Source organism: Aquila chrysaetos, chromosome 3 (genome assembly GCF_900496995.4).
Source record: "Aquila chrysaetos chrysaetos chromosome 3, bAquChr1.4, whole genome shotgun sequence".
Lineage (NCBI taxonomy): Eukaryota > Metazoa > Chordata > Aves > Accipitriformes > Accipitridae > Aquila > Aquila chrysaetos.
Window position 1 is genome coordinate 58,553,355 of NC_044006.1, and position 15,754 is coordinate 58,569,108.

Sequence of the window (15,754 nt, forward strand, 5' to 3'; positions counted from 1 at the left end):
GTTTGTTTGCTTGTGTTTAGTATTAGGTTCACTTTAGCTTATGTCCATATTACAAAATAACAAATAGTGGGATATTTCTTCCACTATTAATGTTCTACTGGAATAGAATATGTTACTTCTTGTGTAGCTAAACTTAATCAATTTTTCTACATGTTTAGTTACTAATTAATGGACTGCTTCATTCAAAGGCACTTTTTCATTTTGCTCTGTATAGAAAGTTTTCATGTTTTTAGGGGAGACTTTCTGAGATCACCACAGGAAGTGAAGTTACTGAAAATATATATAGTTTCCGTTTTTGTAAAGGAAGTTCTTGTTCATGTAACTCAAAATTTCCTTTTATTTCTGTGAATTCTACTACAAGTCCCTTTGCGGTTGTTGTCCCCACCCCCCTGCCCCATGTCCGTCAGTCCTCCCCCAAGTAGGAGGGTTCTGTGATTCTGTGCAACTTTTGTGGGGTTGCGGGTTTGCATTTAAAAAATAAATCTCTTTGACCATATTCTGCTTATTCCTTAAGTTTTGGCAAAATGCTAGGATCTGCAACTTATGACAGATATCTCTAATAACTTCCTCTTTTCACAATTGCAAGAGTTTCAAGTTACTGACTTAAGAAAGAAAATACAGCTTTACGGTAGGGAGAATATTTTCCTAGCTTCCTAAGAAAGCAGTCTAAATGTTGCCTCTCTTGATTTTGGCCCACAGTAAGCTTTGAGCCTGTTGTCCAATTTCAAGCAAACTTGACAAAGGAGTCTAAAATATGTAAGTTCCTGTAATAGGGATGGACAGTGTATGGCTACAAGAGTAACCACTGCTTGTTTTTGTCTCCTGCTGAACTAGGCAATGACCAGCATAGGAAGAGAATGTAAGGGAGGTGAATAACGTCAGGGGCTGTAGTAATACAAAATAAAAAGAACTGAGGATTTCATAGCTAGATACAGAAATCGTGGTGGGAAAGCATAGTGCGTTGAGGTCATCTGTGAGATGCAACACTGTTGAAAGCCAGAATTAAATCTGTTTTGTTAATTCTTCTGCTCATGGAACTATTTATTTTTGAGTTTTTGAATAAAATCACTAAAATTGTTCTGTGTGCCGCTTGGTGTATGTTGCTGCACAGCTAGTTCTGACTTGAGGCTATTTTGTTTTTCACTATTCTTGAAGTTCTTTTATTTCCTCTATCTATTTTGTCATTGATTGTCAGCAAAAAGAAAACAGTTTTTTTTCCAGTTTGCATAATCTGATGTGTTCCCTGCTCTATAGTACTATATTTCTGCTAAGCAGGCAGTTATTTGTTGTCCAGAGATGTTTGGGGGGGGTGGGGGGGGTGTTTGTTTTGGGGTTTTTTGGTTGGTTGTTTTTTTTTTTTAAGCCTTTCACTCCAGCAATGCAGGCTATACATGCATTTTATCTGTCAGAACCTGAAACCATGTTCTTCAGCTATGTTAGCAGTGTTAAGCACAGTCAAACTTTACCTGAACAGTGTTACACGCCCATTTTCACCTGCAGTTGAACTGTGTTCTGTCTAAAATGCTGAAGATTGTATTTAACCATGCTGTTTATGTCTCTGGCAAATTACACAATGCCGTTCATCACAAGCTATAGCTATTTGGCCTTTCAGTAACATGGCAAAGACTTCAAGGTGGTTTGTTTGTTTTAAACATTAATGTGGTTTATAGTGATTTGTTCAGGTTTCATTATTATTCCTTCCTGATTCAGAAAGTGATTTATGTCTCCCAAAGCCCCAAAAGGACAACTTGATATGTTTGAGACATTTAAAAATATGTACTTTCTTGACTTTCTAATATGATATGCACATAGTTTTTATACAGATATTTTTGAAATGGTGTGAAAATCAAGGATTTATTTGTATGTTCAACATACAGTTCTTATTCGAATGCTTGCGTGGAGTAATATCTTGGTTGCATGACTAGTTCCAGAAGGTGGGTGTACTTTATGTATTAAGTAAGGTATTGCTAAATGGAAATAACTTAGCCCAGAATGTGCAGACAGGTCATATTTGTCCTGTATTTTGCAACAGCAACAAATAGTGAGTGTCTTTAATACTACTACTACAAGTACTACTGCTAGCAACAAATAACAACTTACCTCATTCCAGTGGAAAACTGATTTACTGCTTGTCTTTCTTTTGACATAGTTTTATGCCCGTGATTTTATAACTATCTGCTTGTATTCCAGAATTTTATTTTTAAGAGGAAGAATAAACCTTATCATTAAAGTAGAAGCAGCAGAAGCTCTGCAGTTATTAAATATGTAAGATTTTGAAAAAATTAAGAAAAATATCTACAATAGCTTTAAAATTTTGGAGTGGCTTTATCTTTCTGGCAAAACATCTTTCTTTTTTACTACTTGACTCTCACAAAAAATTTTGTTTTCTCCACTCATTATCATTGACATTTTATGAGAGTTATAGCATTTGTGGTTACAAGCTCTTATGATTTAATCATAACTGTTGTGATATTTCATTATTTTTACCCTTAAAATTCACAGTTCCTGGAGACAGATAATTGCATGAGAATCTCCTCTTTTTCAAGAATTTTTGTATGTTTAAGTGTTTCAATGCATTCAAAATATAAAGGATCAAAAATCTCATCCTTTTTATTAATTTGAAATCTCTGATTGAAAGCAGATTGTAAAAACTTCTTTTGAGGACCTGGGGTATATTTCAGTTTTTGTGCTTGTAATTTAAGAGTAGACTCAGTAGCAAGGTTTGTGAATAGTGTTCATTTTGGTGGTGTATAGGGACACATCTAGAGCAAGTTCCATAGAATTTACTGTCTAGTTAGATGAGGAAGATATAATTGGAGAAGGGTCATAACAAAGTGAACACTTTAAGGATCTTAACTGCTAGTAATGCCATAACTGTAGATTTTTGGGATGGTGACAGAAAAAAAAAAAGGAGAGGAAGATGACCCAGGAAGGTGTGTGCTAAATAGAAAAAGATACAAAGGTCAGTAGAAAAGTGGAGTAGGGATGGAATTGTGCTATGATGAAGAGATTGGGGAGAAGATGACAAGAAGTCACTAACCTTGTTTAGGCAGGAAGAAAGTGGTGTTGGAATGTGTCTTCAGCTGTTTTTTCCATACTTCTTTCTCTACTGGGTCTGCCTGGTTTTCTCTTCCATTTTTCTTGACAGTTAATAGAGGCAGGGAATTTAAGATGCATCAGTGTTTGCGTATTATGTGTGGGTTTGGATGATGTTAGTCTCCCTTGACTGCCTGTGCTCAGAGGGATTGCTGGGTGGCGAGTGGTGTTTTAACATTGCGTATCTTCTTATTGTCACTGCCTTCTTCAAATCATTACTTGTATGAGTGACAAACTAGCTCCACCCTTTGCCTTCTAACTGGCATTTCAGTTCTGTTGCTTTTTTTGATCTAACCATGTTCATTCTACTTCTGTTTACTCCCTGTGGCACTCTTCCTCTAACTGCAGTTCAGTGCTACCATGCTTGATATTCCTTGGCCAGCTGACAGCTCACTTATCTAATGCACGTGGAGCCTAACAGTTTCATAGACAGGTACTACTTCTTGTCCTGGGCTTCTGGTCAGTAGGGTTTTTTCCCAACCTATATAATGAACTTTACCCTGCATGTAGATGAACAGAAGTAATGGCTTCACAGAGGGGTATGAACTCTTCCTATTTAAATTGCTAACGTACAAGTCTGACTAATGTTAACATGTTTAGTCATTTACGTGTTGGCTGTTCTAGCAGAAATGTTAGTCAAGCATTCATAAATCACGGATGGAGTTTTAGTTTGTGATAAACGAATACTACCAGTTCCACCAGCAAATCTGAGTACTTTGTCCTCAGAGTTGCTGTCAATGTTTTTTTGAAAATACACAACCAATCCTTAGTTGCCAAAATTACAGTTTTGGACAAATGTGTGTTGTTTAGAAACATTTTACTTTAAAGTTAAAAAGTATTTTTTCATCTGTATTGTGTATGTTTAGTTATATAGCCCAATACTTCATTCTTTATCTACTTACTTTTTACTGTAATTCATTGAAAGAACGAACTCTGATAGCAGACTCAGTTGAAGGCAGGCATTTTAGCCAAAAATTCTGCTACTGTTAATATTTAAGCACTTTGTAATGCACATAATTATTTGATTTATCACACATGTTTTACAAAAACTTAAAACTGAATCAGTCTGTGTTCCCTGAACTGTAGAATGTCAAATGACGAGAGCACTTTGATCAATCAGCATGGTTAGAATTTCAACACAGGAGCTTTCTGCATTATGTATTAAGTGATCTTGTTTGTCGTGATTAATTTTCTACTGCATATTTACATGGTTACTAGAAAACGGAGGGGGAGAGAGAGAGATGCATGTAATCGTTTTTGTAATTTTTTTCAGGTATTTTTAGCAGCAATGATGTAGCAGTATCATTTCCAAATGCAGTATCTGGCTCAGGATCTAGCACTCCCGTTTCCAGTTCTCATTTACCTCAGCAGGCTTCAGGCCACTTGCAGCAAGTGGGAGCTCTATCACCTTCAACTGCGCCTTCTATAACTACTGTTGTTGCTGCAACTCAGGTAAACTATCACAAGGGTTTAAGATAGCAAACCTGTTATTGACCTGCTTATTTTCAATGTTAAAAGAAACAATGATTTGTTTGGAAAATAGGTGAATAAAAATTGTATTTGTTGTGAAAACATTATAGTGGCTAGAAGTTCCCCATAATATTACATAGTCCCATCTTTGTAGAGCACATAGATTTTTAAAAATAGTCTGTGCAAGTGTGTAATAATTATGACTATATTATGACTAGTAGCATAAATGCTGGTTATGGTTTATCAGTGCTCTAACCAACATCTGTTATCAGAACATCTTTTAAGAAAGGATTTAACAGAGGAAAACACATGAAGTTTTGCATGTTTCATGCAAAAATGCTGGTATCAGTTAAAGAACAGAGGGGTTTATTTGGGAGATTTGACAAATGGACAAGTAAGGCTAGCCCTGGCAAAGAGGTGGCCAAGGCTGTATAGCATATATACATGCTATAGTTTTGTATTTGAAAGGTCATACAAATGCAGATAGGAAGTTCATATTTGATGGTGAAGGGATAAGGGAGGCACTTGAGTGCAGAAGGGTGACATAGTCGAACTAATGAACCAGAAAAATATCTTTATGGTAGTATTTTGTATGAATTTAAGTTGGGCAAGATTGCATTTATTAAGGCAAGAGAGTACGAAGTCTATAGTTGTAGAGAGCCACCATGTTTAGAGTGTAAGTATGAAGGAATACTGTACTGGACATGATTTTTTTTATACTTCATGTTTCTTGTATTTTTCATTTTCTGATGAGAATCTGTTTTACAATGAACGTATCAAATATATCTTTTTGTGTGTGTGCATATAAGCGCAGTGATTTAAGATAGTGGATATAAACCTGAAGAATTAAAAGTCGAGCTTAATACATACGTAATTATGTTTGTGTACATGCACACACATGTATATATAGTACATATAGAGCAGAAATACTATGTGTAGGCCAACACAGAATACATTTCAATATCAAATAGCACTGTTGTTATAGGTGGTAGTTCATATTTTTACATAATTCTTCTTCTGGACTGGTTTCCTAAAGAAATACGGCTTCATTATGCCAATGTTGTCTGTGTGACTTCTGTTTTGTAACTTTGGAACCTGTTGGCCAGTTTCACCCCAAATTGGGTGACATCTCTGTTGCACAGATTGATAGAAACTATGTTAAAGAAATGAATTAAAAATATGATGCTTTGGCAAAGAGCCAACATAGCTTTTGTGAAAGGAAATCACAACCAATTGGAGTTAGTTCCCTTTTTTTTTTTTTTTTTTTTTTTTTAAATTCCCGAAGAATATTACACACCATAACTCACTGAAGACACTTAAATTGAATAGTCTGGATGTAAGGGGAGAGGTTGTGTCATAGCAGAGTAGCAGATTAAAAGATTTAAAAAACCCCAAACAAGTAGATGCTCAGTTTTCACAGTGGAGAGGTTTACCATCAGAGTCTTGGAATGAGCAGCCTTGTGGCCTTTTGTACAGCTCAACATATTCATAAATAATCTAGGAAAAGGAGGAAGAACAGAAGCCAAGTTTGCTGATTATGCTAGGTTATGCAGTGAGCTATTATGAAGATCAGCTGTCTCAAACTGCTGAAAGACCTCACCAGCCTCTGTTGACAAGGTGGTAAGAGGGCAAATGAAATTAATGTTAAAGGGAAAAGACAGTTTCCATTAAAAACAGATACAGTAGATATCAAAAGAGGTAAAAGGGGAGCCATGGTAGTCAACAGTGGCAAGGAACAACATCTTTATAAGGAAAGAGTAAATAGTGTAGGACTCTTGGGCTAAAAAAGAGACAATGAGATCGGATAAGATAAAGGTCTGTAAAATCATGATTGACATGGAGAAGTTAAATAAGTAAGAATTGTGCACCATCACTTCTATTTGTTAAAACTGCCAGAGGATAAGCAGATTCAAAAAGCTATGGGACAGAGCCCATATTTAGCAGGCAGAAGCAGAAATACCGTAGTATTTTTTCCCTCACGTTGTCACAAAAAGGTGAAGTATACCCTAGGAGATGCACTTTCTCTTAGTGTTTAGCTGAACTGGAGAGCCCTCCTTAGGTTAAGTGGTTAAAATTCCTGTCCTTCCTTTGGCTCTGTTTTCTGGGAGATGTGTTGGGGGTTTTTTGTCTTTCCCCCCTCAGAGGAGTAGTGTGTCTTACCTCCATACCTAACTTGTTTTCAAGCGGTCATAGATTCACTTGTCACGATCTTATTCACAGGTGCTACCATTTAAAGAGTCTTTTGGTTCTGAACTTATAAGGGGAGGTTGAAATGGTGAGAAGTTTGTTTGACAGGCTTAAAAGGGAAGTCCTGTGTTTGCATAGAGAATTAACAAAGTCCTGTGCTACTTCAATGATTCTAGGACTACACTTTGGTAACTCGTGTCTGCCAGTTGGAAATTGGTAAAGACATAGTCTTTGTTTTTTCTTATCAATGGTGTCAATGCATAAATTTGAACTTGGTCCTTCCATCATCTGAACCATTATACAGGCATGGATATTTCAAGCAAACATCATGCTAAGATAAGCTGTGTAGCATGACATGTCTCTAAGTTATGCTGTACAACCAAGGCACCTATATTTATTGTCCCAATCTTTTTTTCCCTTCTGTATTCCCTGTCTTCACCATTTGCAGTTAGACTGGCACTTTTCCTTTCTGTCTGGCATCCAGTAACATCTGAGAGCTAGGCAATGGAAATTTCCAGTTGAGGCTAAATTGCTTTAGCTGTCACCTTTCTGGTTTTTTTTTACCCTGCTGATTTATCAGTTTTGAGACAAACGTCCTACAAAGAAGCTGTAGCGGCAAGAGGTGAGCAGTCAGTTGGCTTTAAGGTCCATGGACACGGTTCTTCTTCATTCATGGGGGAAATGAATTCACAGAGTACTTTCTAGCATGGTGGAGAAAGAAGATGGATGTCTATTGTGAATTTTAAAATATTAAGTGCTTTCATGTCGTGGTTGAGGTTTAGGATTGGTGCTACTTCTGTCATTGTACCAGGCAGATTAGATGCTTTTTCCCAACTTTCAAGTCTTGAAAGTACCAAGCAGGTCTCCCTGCTGGATATGTCTTTGATTCACACTAAATCATGACAACCACCTGTAATGTGCCTTTGTTTTTCCTGCACTCTGGGAGTCTTTTTCAGTTTCAGTTCATAAGGTCCTTGCTAGTGTTTGAAGAGACTCAGTCGAGAGAGCCTATTTTACCATGCAGTTGTTCTCCAATTTGAGAGAACCGTTTTTTTTTTCATGCAGTTATCATAAATGACTGATTATACTTCAAGGGTTAGGGTTTACCTACTCAGTTCTGCCAAGTTTCATCAGAGTGCTTTGTCTGCTTACTGGGCTCTTGTGGATGTATTCTCGGTGTTTACCCACTTCTTGACCATTAAAGCCTTCAAGTAACACTGCGCTTATATATATATATATTATTTTTTTTTTTTGTGTGTAGTTTTCCAATTAAAAGAAAATCAACCAAGATCCTAGGTGTACATACAATGGTTATAAGTTAAGGTAAGCTTGTGCCTCTATAGCAGATAAAAAGTAATAGTTAAAAAAATAGGTTTTATTTAAACTATTAGTTAAGAGAGCAAGTATGACCAAACCTTGTTTGCTCAGCTATTTGGTCAGGATGGCAGACATGCAATTGAAACAGTACTAAAAATTGGAATAGCCTTAAAGATGTGCTGCTAAGGTGCACTCTTCTAAGATTTCAGCTGTTAAGTTTTGTTAGATCTTTATTGGGCATTTGTAATTATGATTTTGGGGACATTATAAATTTGTCAGTTTTTTATGGATTTTTTTTGCATCCTTTTTTTTAAAGCAAGGGTGTTAAGAAATTCTAAGGAGAAAGTCTTGGGGGGAAAAAATGTCCATAGAATTAGTCTCAAAATTGGCTGAACCCTCTTGATTAGGAGGTTATGGTAGACATGTAATACAGAAAATTTTGTTTATAGTATTAAGAAAACTTGCAAGCAATTGAAAGCAACTGTCCTAAAATGAGAAAATTGGGTAATACTACTGTGCCTTTTGTTATTTTTCAGTAACTGCTATGCCCATATAAAACTTCAGTGATTAAAATCCCCAAATGCTCCTTTTTCCTTCAACAGCTAAACAATGCTGATTTTAAAGCCTAAAAAAAAACCCAACTTGAAAATCCTGGATTTTTATTCTTTCATTCTATTGTCTAGCATGATAGTTCCCATACTGTGGTTTTTGTTTGTTTGTTTTTTTAAGACAAAAACACACTATGGGCCTTGTTGCAATCACCTTTTCTTTTGTGTCTCATTTTCTTCTCTCTCATGCCACTCATAATTTTTATTCCAATCTAATAAATCCAGAAGAGATTATTAGCTTGTGTTCCATGCTGTGCTGTAACTGAATTTAAATGCCGGTGTTCCTCACTAGGTGGGAATCAGTGGTCTAGTAAAAACACCACTTGCTGGAAATGCAGATTTTTTTTGAATCCTGTTCCTCTTTTTTTATATGTCTTGGGCATAGCCTCAGATAGGTTATGCTGCTTAATTCAGCGAGGCTTCATTAGCATAACAATGCATTTAACAATTGCAAGAATATAGGAAAAAAGGAATACAGGAGAGAAGGTACAGCCCACACAAATATTTTATCCTGGTTTTCTATGAATTGATGATCCTCTTGATGTGTTTGTCACTACTGCCTGTTTTGTATGTAACACCAAATTACTGTATCCCAAACTACTGTTTTTTCTCTCAGAAGCATGCTTTTAACTTTTGCATGAATGTTAACGTGTGCTCTGTTGTTGAGAAAAATCACTTTCTTGCATGTGGATTTTGAATATTGTCTTAATTTTTCCCTGTTAAGCCAAGTCACAAGTTGCACCACTCTGAGGTCCTATGCTCAGTTTTTATCTCGAAGATTTCCTTGTGTTTCATAATTATAACAAAAACGTGTTGTCAGCCTGTTAAGTTGTTCTGTAACAGTTTGCTGTATTTCTCTTTCTGGTAAGTTATTCTTGGTGATTAATATATGTTTGTAAAAAAAGGGGTGATCTGAGTGCCTCAGTATCTTTTGGTATTGTACAGCAGGATTTGTTTTCCGCTCATCAGGAAATGGTGGTTGTTAGATTCAAAAAAAATTTTTTTTTTTATTTTGACTTAGTAGATTTAGTGTTTTATAATGAAATGTTTGCTACTTTGGTCGAGATTGAGATTGAAATTGGTTGAGCTGTCTATTCTTTTTGATTACTTAAATGAGTGAAATTACCCTACTGTTGCTTTGTGGCTGTTTGTTTCTGAGGTCTCTACATTCAGAATACAGGATCAGACTGTAGAAATGGAAGTAACGGTTTTTGATTGGGTTTTCTTCCAGTCATTGATTATTAAAGCCATCTCTCAGACTGTATTTCTTTTAAAAAAATATGCATTTAAGTATCTTGTCATCTTATTTCAGTAGTATTTTTAGTGGGAGTGGAAATAGCATGTAGTGGTTTCTTCTAAGACATACAGCCTTTTATTTTAAACATTTGTAGGACTTCGGTGCTGGTATCATATGATTCAGTAATGTATGGTCTTCACATTATAGTGGTCAGTTTATTCAGAAATTTTCAGGATTTATTTCTATTCTGGAAATTTAATATGATCAAATAGTGACTTTGTAGATGATTTTTTTTTTTTCTTCTCCCATGCGATGGTATCTGTGCTCTTGGTGACTGTAATAAGCACATCTGGGAGGCAATTTCAAGCAATATTGCACATACTTGTCACTAACCTGTTTTACAAATACAATCTAAAAGATTATTTTCTCTTTCTTAGGAGAGAGGGAAAAATGTTTTTTTGCTAGTGGATTCTTCTTTTTTCTTTAAGCTGTTTTTCTTCCTCTGCAGCTTCTGTTTTATTTTCTTCCTAAGTTGCCATCTCTTTCTTTATGCACTGTGCTTCCTTTGCCACAGAAGCAGCTAATAAAGAGAAGGAAAAGGACAAGAAGTATCTGTAACTGCACAGAGACAGGGAAACTGAGTAGTTGCAGTTCGTTAGTCTTTTTAGTCCAGGATTTATTTGTGATGGCATGATAAGTCCACTTCAACATAGTGTAATGAACTACTGCCTCCATGGTGGAGATGTGATAATTGGGAAGGTAGGTACTGCTACTCGGTTGCAATTCTAAGTGAAATAAGTTTGCTTTAATCACTTCTATTATCCCTTCTGAAGTTCATTTGGCTTTACTCCCCTTAGGAGCAGTAGAAAAACAGCAGGGTTTTCTTTAGCATTCATACAGTGGTGGTTATCCTCCTTTGTCTGATCCAGCTTTTAGAGGGAGATAAGGCTTATTTTTTTTTTCAATAGATTTGGAATTATTTGTTAAAAATAGAGGAATGTGAAAGCTCAAGAATCATGAGATCTTTTCAGATTCTGAACATAGGGCACATGTTCTTTCAGATGCTTCTGTCCTGTGGTTTTTATTGTCTCACTTTCTAAATTAGCCTAGTCCCTAATTTTGGATCTCTGTAGTCCCCTGCTCTTTCATCCACATCACTAGTTTACACTGGTTTTGGTTTCCTGTTTTAGTGGGTTTTTTTTCTCATAGTTTAAGTCTGCTCATCGTTTTGCATGCTATCAAGGGAACTTTCTCCTCCTTTTTCTTTTCTATTCTGGCACTCACGGGAAAGTAAGTGAAAATACAGGAAAAAGGAACTCTACTCTGAGTTCTTGTCCTTATCAACAGAGAAGTTAGGAGCAGTTTTAGGAGCAATCTTATTTATACCTTCCAAAACAGGGGTGGAATTATGAGGGAATTTAAGGGTACTTCTTCAACAAGTAGTCTTTGCTGAAAATTCAAGTTGAGAGGGTTTTTTGCAAGTCTTCAGAAGGGGGATTTGGGCATTTTCATAGGACAGTAAAATGCACATACCTGATTGATATTGCTGCTGTGTTTGCAGTTGTAGCCTAAAATTATGGATGTCCTATTCTCAAATTCAGTATGGCCAAGGAAGATACTCCTCCATCCATCCACTTCTCTGAGCAAGACGGGGAAACAGAACATAATGTTTCCTGCTTTTTTCTTTTAAAATTAGATATTCATCTCAAAGTAAATGTGAAGAAGGGAGGAGAGTTTCAGGTTAAGCATCTGAAGTTTGCTAGAGCTGGGCAGGTGAAAGTGTAAGTCCATTTAAGGGGATTTCTGGGCCATCGTCTCTGGCAGGTATATTAGCTGTCAGTGTTTAATGAACTTTTCTTTGGGGAGTAGAATGAATACATGAAAAAAGACAAATTGCCCTCAGTTCTGGGACATTGGGATGTGACGGATGTGACAATCTCAGACTTCAAGTAACCTGCAGTAGATGGTTCGCTGCTTAAGTGAGCTTCCTGCTTCTCTCCCAAAGGTATACATCACAACTATGTGTAATGGCTGAAGTTAAGAACTTAGCGTAATACTCTTGCAGACACCTTTGGATCAGAACATCTTAAGACTTAAAACTAGAGACTTTGAAATGATCTCAACAAACTTACTTAAGCAATAATCCTTTCTTGCAGTGCAAACAAACTTATCCTAATTATGGTAAATTACATTAGACATGTAATCAGAGATGATTTCCATAACTTCAGAAGGCCCTTATGCTCTGTTGTACGTTTTTTCAGGCCACTTCCTGAAGTCTTTTTCTTAATATAGAAATAGTTGAGATGTTAAATGGCAGAACAGCTCTTATGAAGTCCAGAGTGCAGATAGTATAGATTTCTGCCGCTTATCTGCAAAGCTATAATGCGTGGGTGCCTTGTGGTAAAACCTGTCACCCCTTAGAAATCAATCATTTATACAAAGCATAGACAGTGCTTATGACAATATGTTAATGAATTGCTAAATTTCTCCAAAATATGCTTTCTCTGGTGATCATGACATCAGGTCATACCAGTCTTTTCCTTTTGCCAGTACTAATTCATTTGATGTAATCTAGAGTTAAGTGATCTTTCGTGCAGATAAACAGTACGTTTTGTAACTTCTATTAGTTCATTTTTTAAAGTTCAATTTATACATTGCCATATAGTGTATGGTGTGTTTTTTGTTTGTTTCTTTCTTTTTTGAGATCCAACATAAAAGTACCAGATTTTACAAATTTTGGGTCAGTTTGGTTGTATTTTCTGTATTTGTCTTTCTAAAGGTGATTTTTGTTACATTTAATATGAGTGGTAATTAAAAAGAGAGTGATAAAACATCTAGAGAGCATGATACTGCATGGTTTAAGCAGCAAGGTTCCAGAAAAAGGAAATCATATCTTTACTGCGGTACTAGAATTCTCTAATCAATAGAAATGGTGGATACATTAAAACCAATTAACATTTTCTGTGACTATCAAAACACCTCTTGATAATAAGATCTCTCAAAAGAGGTTCCCACTCACAGGGTCAAAGGTAAAATATCAACATGGATCACAGACTGTTTGGATGCTGAAATTACTCTGATCTCCTTATCTCACAACTTAAGAAAAAGATATATAAAAGGAAAAGTCAGCACATCCAGAACAAAAAGAAATCACTCTTAATAGAATATGTTGCTCATCCTTGGGACTCATTGCCACAGGAAGTTGCCAGCAATGGTAGATTTAGAAAGTGTGCTAAATGCATCCCTCAGTATGTTGTAGACAGAGAGGGGTTCGGTATGGTGGTGTAAGATGTCAATGTAAAATAGTGACTTTCCTTCCAAAACTACTAAATGGTATTTCTGTCACAGCCATTTAAATTTAAGAGTCTTGCAAAATTAAAAATGTAAAAGAACCATGCTGGTAAAGGTTTTTTCCATCTAAGTTTTCTTTTTTGTCACTTAAAAGCTGTTTTAATTCCTTGTTACTTATAGGCAAAATGGGTAAAAATCTAATTTTCTTCTCATTCCATCTAACTGAGGATTTTTGGGGTGGGGGTGGAGGAGAGTAGCAAGGAGGAAGAATTTACAGCCAGGGGGAAAATTCCTTCTAACATGTGACTCAACTAGAAGAACAAAGGAATCATAGTTGCAAGTAATCTAGTATTTAGCTCAATTAAAATCTTTACTTTTTGTATTTTCCTCTTGCTTCAGTAAGATTGTCTTCACATGGACTTATGCAATATACTGGTAGTCTGAAAGGCAGTTGCATGATTTTGCGCAGTGCTGCATGCTGAGACAACTGCATCAATGTTTCGGTCTAGCAATAAATGTTTTCTGCCTTCAAGCTGAAGCTTATTTAGCTTGGCTTATCTGGTGCTGCTGTAGCAACCATCAGTCTCCAGGCAACTGAGGCACATTGACCTCTTCGTTGAACTGAGTGTAGCACTACTTCAATTTAGCTGCCTGAGACAATAGTAATGGTGTTGAATGTGAAAAACGTGAAATTTTCTAGTCTGTATGCAGTGGAAAGAATAAATAAAAATATTTAGATGAAACCAAATGTTTAGGTTTGACTTGAAAAAGATTTCAAGTTTACGTGGTATATGCTTTGTTACAAGCTGCAAAGTTCATTGCTGAGGTGGTGTCCTTATAGGCCTTATATAAGATGTTGAGAATCTTGCAAGCATTTTTATACAGCAGTAATTCTGCTACTGTAGGTGTTTGTTTCATCACTTAAATAGCAAAGACCATTGAGGTTTTTTTAGAAAGTTAAAATGTCAATGTTTGTGAATAGTGGCTGATTCTTTATTATTACTGTTTTTGAAATTATAGATGATCTGGAAAGTAGTTACTTTCCTCTCAGATCCATTATTTGCCATATTATGAGTGTCTGGCTTTCTTTGGAATACTCAGGTGAAGAAAATAGATTACTATATGGGTATACTGGGTTTGTTTTCTAATCAAGTCATTCTTTCTGCTAGTTAATATGAGATTGAAATTGTGATTCCTGATATATAGGTTAATGTTCTTGAGGAAAACAGATTCTTGGGTAAGATATTGCTTCCATTGTCTATGTAGAGCACATACAGGTTAAGTGCTATGGAGACAGAGGTAGATAGAAAGGATGGAGGAACAAACTTGAGGTAAAAGGGATTTGTGTCAAAATGATAGCTCTGTTTTCAGTTAGGTTTGTGGGGGAGGTGGAAGAATCCCAGGGTTTTATTTCTGTAAAGCCTCCTTTTAAAAAACAAACAAACAAACAAAACCAAACCAAACCAAAAACCCAAACACAAAACCAATGAAACAAAAAAGGCCTCTTAATGGTGTAGCATTCTAGTAAGCTTTTGTACAAGTCTCTTTTTTGTGTCTAGTTTATAAATAAATTTTAATTGGTTAAAATTTTATATGCTGTTGAGCTTAGTTAACATGGAAGAGATGAGTAAACTGGTAAGTACAGTTGAGGTTATAGCTTTTTCACATGATTGGAAGATAGGCCTTCTACCCATGTGGTTTTTAATGACTTGATGTGCCCTTGTTGTACACTGGGCAGAGGTATAAATTAGTTTCTGTAGGTGTGCCATTAATTTTTCATTTTGCCTTTCAAATCCCACTGTGTTTCCCAGTTGCATTCATTCATGCCCTTCTTGGAAAATATTTGAGTGCTGCTGTTTGAAGGTTAGATGGTTTCATTTAATTGAAGGATTTATTTGTACATTTAATCAAAACAATTGATTCTCAAAGACAGTATTTGATTATTTGCTTGTTCATAAGCAAGAGTCTTCATTACTGCTTGAAGTTCAAAGTATTTATTTTTGCTAGTAACATAAAAAGTACTAATGATATGAATAACGTATCCATAGGATGATTTTAGATGTCACGTATACAGTTTTCCTGACAGATTTTAATTATAATAATTTGTACATTTGTAATTAATGCTGCTCTTGATTGAAAAGTTGCTTTTTTTATTCTAAGATATCACAAACCCTTTTTTCTGATTTCATTTTAACTTTTCCAGCCTCCTAATTAAGCTTTTCAGTTAATTCTTTTATTTCAGCCAGTTAATGAAAACATTTATTGTAAAATTCCACCTTGATTATATGCTTTTAAAAAAAACCCCAAACTTTAAGGACTTCAGAGTGCTTGGATGGTAATGCTGGTAGTATGGGATGGGTTATCTTTTCAATCCCACTATTGCTTTCGTAGAATGAATGAGTAAAAGTGGGTATTTGGGGTTGATGCCCGTTGATGATATATGTATCATAGCAGGTGACGTGAGGTTAGCTGTAAAAAGTACGCTTTCCGTTTTCAGTCATCAATAGTGCTGTAGGCTGTTTTAGTCAAGAAGTTGATATAGATAGTT

At 35.8% G+C, this 15,754-nt stretch overlaps 1 protein-coding gene across 7 annotated transcripts in view; it reads left to right on the top strand.

Moving 5' to 3' along the window:
- Nucleotides 1-15,754, top strand: part of MLLT10 (MLLT10 histone lysine methyltransferase DOT1L cofactor) — a 132,955-nt gene that overhangs the window by 90,689 nt on the left and 26,512 nt on the right. For all 7 annotated transcript variants that reach the window (XM_041122678.1, XM_041122679.1, XM_030009923.2 and 4 more), the window contains one exon: nt 4,370-4,548. In XM_041122678.1, coding sequence (XP_040978612.1) covers nt 4,370-4,548 — 179 coding nt within the window. The remainder of the gene's footprint in view (nt 1-4,369; nt 4,549-15,754) is intronic.